Below are 4,469 nucleotides of genomic sequence, written 5' to 3'. Positions count from 1 at the left end.
TATATATATATATATATATATTTTTTCTATTTGTGTAAAAATAAAAAGACACATATGCCCCGCATTTAACGAAAAAATTTGGATGACGTTAATGAAGTGGATCAAAGGGGCAAGATTAGAAAAGCAGGAGGATCATGAGGTGGAAAACCCTATTAAACGAAACTCACAAAAATCTCAAATCAGAGGGATGAAATGGTATTTTACTCCACTTTCTATAAGTAATATTTGTATCACTGACGGATAACTGAATTATCATCGTGCCACTAGTAGAATCATCCGATCATATCCACCTTCATTAGGCTATAAAGTCTATAGACTAATTCAGGCGAAAACCCAATAAATCTGAAAAAAAAAAAAATTTTTTTTGTGGGAATCGAAACCAGGACCTACGCTATAATGCCATGGGCCTTTTTTTAAGTAACTATTGTGCCCAAAGGCCCAAAATAACCTTAAACTTGGATAACTGACGTGCTTGTAATACTGGACCCAAAGTCGTTCAGCCCATTTCAACATTTGGGCAGAAAAAACACCCAACCCAACACACCTTATGAAACCCGTATCTAAACCTTTCCCTGTTCACATTCTCACCATCTCCGATTATCATTCCAAATTGAACAAAAAATGGCGTCTTCTCTATCCACATTTCACCCCCCAATTCCCTCCAATCAAAACCAAACCCACAATCTATCATCTTCCTTCTTATCATCCCCTTCATCAATCCCTTTATCCTCCAATTCCAACATTTTTCTACAATTCCGTTGCAATCACAAGCAATCATGCCCTGCAATTCTCAGACCTCTCACTGTCAAATCCATGGCTCCTCCTAAACCCGGTGCAAAAGCCAAAAAGGGTACTCAATTTCTTCATCACATCAAACTTTTATACACAATGCTGTATGTAATGTCAATGTGTGTGATTGAGTGTGTGTTTGTGCAGTGACTGGAATGATTAAGTTGGCACTTGAAGCGGGTAAGGCGACACCGGCACCGCCAGTTGGGCCGGCGTTGGGTTCAAAGGGAGTGAATATTATGGCTTTTTGTAAGGATTATAATGCTAGGACTGCTGATAAAGCTGGTTATATTATTCCTGTTGAAATTACTGTCTATGATGTGAGTTTTTTTTTTTTTTTTTTTTTTTCTAAATGTGTTGGAATAGAATTGGGTTTATGTGGATTTGGTGTTTGTGATGAGTGTGTGGTGGTTTGTGTTTGCAGGATAAAAGCTTTACGTTTGTGTTGAAGACGCCTCCTGCTTCAGTCTTGCTTCTTAAAGCTGCAGGTATTATGTTTATCAAGTTAGGGCTTACTGTTGTATCTTACTAGTATAATATAATTCTAGAAAGATTACCAATCTTCAATACCTTGTAGTGATCTACTGATCTGTTCTTGTTAGTTGTTGCACCCTAGTTTACGGAGGTTAATTCGGTAGAATTTACGTAACTTTTACTTGGAACAAAAACTGTATTAAATACAACTGAAGTCTAAATCAGAGGTTAAAACTAAAAAGTTACTATGCCAAGATTACCTGTCCTCTAAAACGGGTCAACTTACGTGGGTGAGTCTAAAGTTTAAACATAACAAAAATGAAAAACCATTCTGTTACAAACAACATACCATATTGAATGTTGTTTAAACTGTAAAAACACACACATTCATAAAAATAATACTTCGGGTTGGTCCCTATCCTTCTCAACTAAGCCACATTTGCCAACTAAGCCCAAAAATGGTAAATAGGGGCAAATTCAATGCAAGTCACATCAAACTCTTGTCATATAACAAATTGTCAAGTGTCAACCATTTACGCTATCAACTCCGAGTAGAGGTGTACAAAAAAGCCGGTTTTAGGACTGAAACCGGTTTTTTTTTTTTAAACCGGTTCGGTTCCAACCCAAACCGAACCGCCGGTTAGTATACTGGTTATGGATCTTGATATTCGAAACCGGTTTTAAAGAACCGGTTAAAAACTAGTTTTTTTGGCAATAACCGGTTATAAACCGAACCGAATCGATTATACCAGTTTGGGTTCTCATCTTGAAAAAGCGGTTAAAAAACCGAACCGTTTTTTTAAACCGGTTTTTTCCCACACAACAATAACCGGTTCGGTTAAAAACAGGACTGGTTTAAAAAAAAAAAAAACGATTTGTACACTTCTAACTCCGAGCCATTAACTATACGAACATCCTATAGTCGTAGCATTTCACAATCAACTTCTATACAAGTCACTAATGCTATCTACTCAGGGATGAGGGATCCTAGTCAATTGCCTTTGTTTCTAACATTAGAGGTTGTCACATTCTTTGCACTTACATAATAACTGAGGCACCATGCGGCTTTTACAATAAAGCTGATTAATCATTTTACTAAGTCTTAAAGGAATACTTATTTATTAAAGTATACGGAGAGTTATAAAAAATAATAATAATAACAATTCACAATTTATACTTAAAAACTTTAAAAAAGTAACACCATTCCACAAATATAACAAGAAAAACCCTTACATAATAATTAGCAATTAGAGTAATCCAATTAATCATGCATCATGTGGGGGCGTTGATAGCCGAAAGACAAAAGGGTACATGCACTAATCGGTCTTTGTCCCGATTGCTGAGTGTTATGTGCCTTATGTCCAAGGCTTGATGCGAAACTACTATCGAGCCGGGGGTCTCACTGGAAGCAGCCTCTCTATTCCTACGGGGTAGAGGTAAGGCTGTCTACATCTTACCCTCCTTAGACTCTACCTTTGCTTTGCTATTGGTGGGATTTACTGAGTATGATTATGATGATGAGTAATCCAATTAATACAAAAACTAAGACCATCCGTACTCGTGCATGAATTGGGCGTTTTCATCCAAAAACACGCCGGAGAACGCCCCGAAAGCCGCCCCCTGGGCGTTTTGTTTGAAAAAATTGGTTGAAGCGTTGGTTTTTTCACGCTAGATCGAGAGTTTGAATGGCCAATCACCTTTATCTTCCTTTTCATTGTCCAATAAGATTTTTTCATGTTTTTTTTAATTTAATTTTATTACAAACATAATGCCCCACAATGCCCACTACACCCATTTTAGAAAACGTCCCATAATGCCCCATTGCTGACTGGGCTGCCACATGGCGCAAAACGCCCAAGGGTAGGGGCATTACCACTACACATGGTCTAATAGCAATTCACAAAAAGTGGTGGTGGTTTTAATGTCACCAATCATCTAATGTAATTGAGATTCACAATCACATGTATTCAAAGAAACTTTAGGTTAAGCTCTAAGATGGACCGGCCCATCTTAACAACTATTTTGGTGCTTATATGTTCCATGGTCCTTCTGTTTTCTCAGGAGCGGATAAAGGTTCCAAAGACCCGCAAAGGGAAAAGGTGGGGAAAATTACGATTGAACAGTTACGTGTAATTGCAAATGAAAAACTGCCAGATTTAAACTGCACAACCATCGAATCAGCGATGAGAATCATAGCAGGCACTGCTGCTAATATGGGCATCGATATCGATCCTCCAGTTCTTGAACGCAAAGTCAAACAAATCCTCTAATTTTTTTTTTCTTGACGCCTTGATACAGGTGTGAGTAATGCAGCAAATATCTGGAATGCAAATATAATGTGTATTTTGTTGTCTTATTTCTATTGATATTACATTTTGGTATGAATATAGAGATGTTTGTCCAAAAGCAAAGGACCAATAATTGTTTATATTTTTATTATTATTATTATTTTTCCTTCCATGTTATGGTATGAACCGAGATGGTGTCCGTTTCTAATATTTGCCGGTTCTTCAATTTGGTAACACATATCTCATTCCAACATGTGTGTTGCCGAAGGCCTGAAGCTTTTAGTGACTAAAATCAAATGATTTGGATAAATAAGAAAAGTATATGGGCCATCCAATCTGTGATGGGCTTGACATTTTTGCTAAAGTTGCATTTAAAGATCCAAATCTAATTAATTACTGATACGTGCCCAACCCACATAGCCCATGTACCCACTGGGTAGGGTTCTAGAGTGAACAATGGTTTAGTTGTGAACAAATTGAACACATCTTGACCATTCATTTCTTAGATTTCTTAGATGATGAAATTTAATGGTAATGGCAATTTGGTAAATATTTTATAAAATATAACCATTAAATAAAGGCTGATAGGGGCATTAATGTAAATGTCTAGTAAATCTAATTTTGTAAATATCACAATCTCTCTCCTAAAAATACAAAATTCCAATTTCATCTTTCTGTAACCGACCGGCGATTTAGGGTTCTTCATCTATTGATACTCATGGTGCGGCGTTCCGGCGAAGATAATCATCAAAATTGTAGTAGTGGTTAGTTTACTTTCAGTACATCGTTTCCAGTTGTGTATGCTTGATACTTCTTTTTAATTGTAAGAAATCGGAAAGATAGGGTTTCGTTCATTGGGTGTATAAATATCAGATTGAAGGTGTATAAATATCAGATTGAAGGTGTATAAATATCATA

At 36.7% G+C, this 4,469-nt stretch overlaps 1 protein-coding gene across 1 annotated transcript; it reads left to right on the top strand.

The window, feature by feature from the left end:
• Positions 1-579: 579 nt before the first annotated feature.
• LOC110904877 (50S ribosomal protein L11, chloroplastic) lies at positions 580-3,728 on the top strand. Its single transcript, XM_022150753.2, has 4 exons — positions 580-850; positions 937-1,109; positions 1,214-1,277; positions 3,325-3,728. The coding sequence occupies exons 1-4, from the start codon at positions 622-624 to the stop codon at positions 3,531-3,533; spliced, it is 675 nt and encodes a 224-aa protein (XP_022006445.1). The 5' UTR covers positions 580-621; the 3' UTR covers positions 3,534-3,728.
• Positions 3,729-4,469: the final 741 nt, after the last annotated feature.

This window comes from Helianthus annuus, chromosome 14 (assembly GCF_002127325.2).
Source record: "Helianthus annuus cultivar XRQ/B chromosome 14, HanXRQr2.0-SUNRISE, whole genome shotgun sequence".
In the NCBI taxonomy this organism is placed as follows: domain Eukaryota; kingdom Viridiplantae; phylum Streptophyta; class Magnoliopsida; order Asterales; family Asteraceae; genus Helianthus; species Helianthus annuus.
This window is presented reverse-complemented; position numbering and strand designations above follow the sequence as displayed.

Coding starts and splice junctions, on each gene's coding strand:
- LOC110904877 (XM_022150753.2), top strand. CDS start 622: ATGGCGTCTTCTCTATCCACATTTCACCCCCCAATTCCCTCCAATCAA. Junction 851..936: donor CGGTGCAAAAGCCAAAAAGG/GTACTCAATTTC, acceptor GTGTTTGTGCAG/TGACTGGAATGATTAAGTTG. Junction 1,278..3,324: donor CTTGCTTCTTAAAGCTGCAG/GTATTATGTTTA, acceptor CTGTTTTCTCAG/GAGCGGATAAAGGTTCCAAA.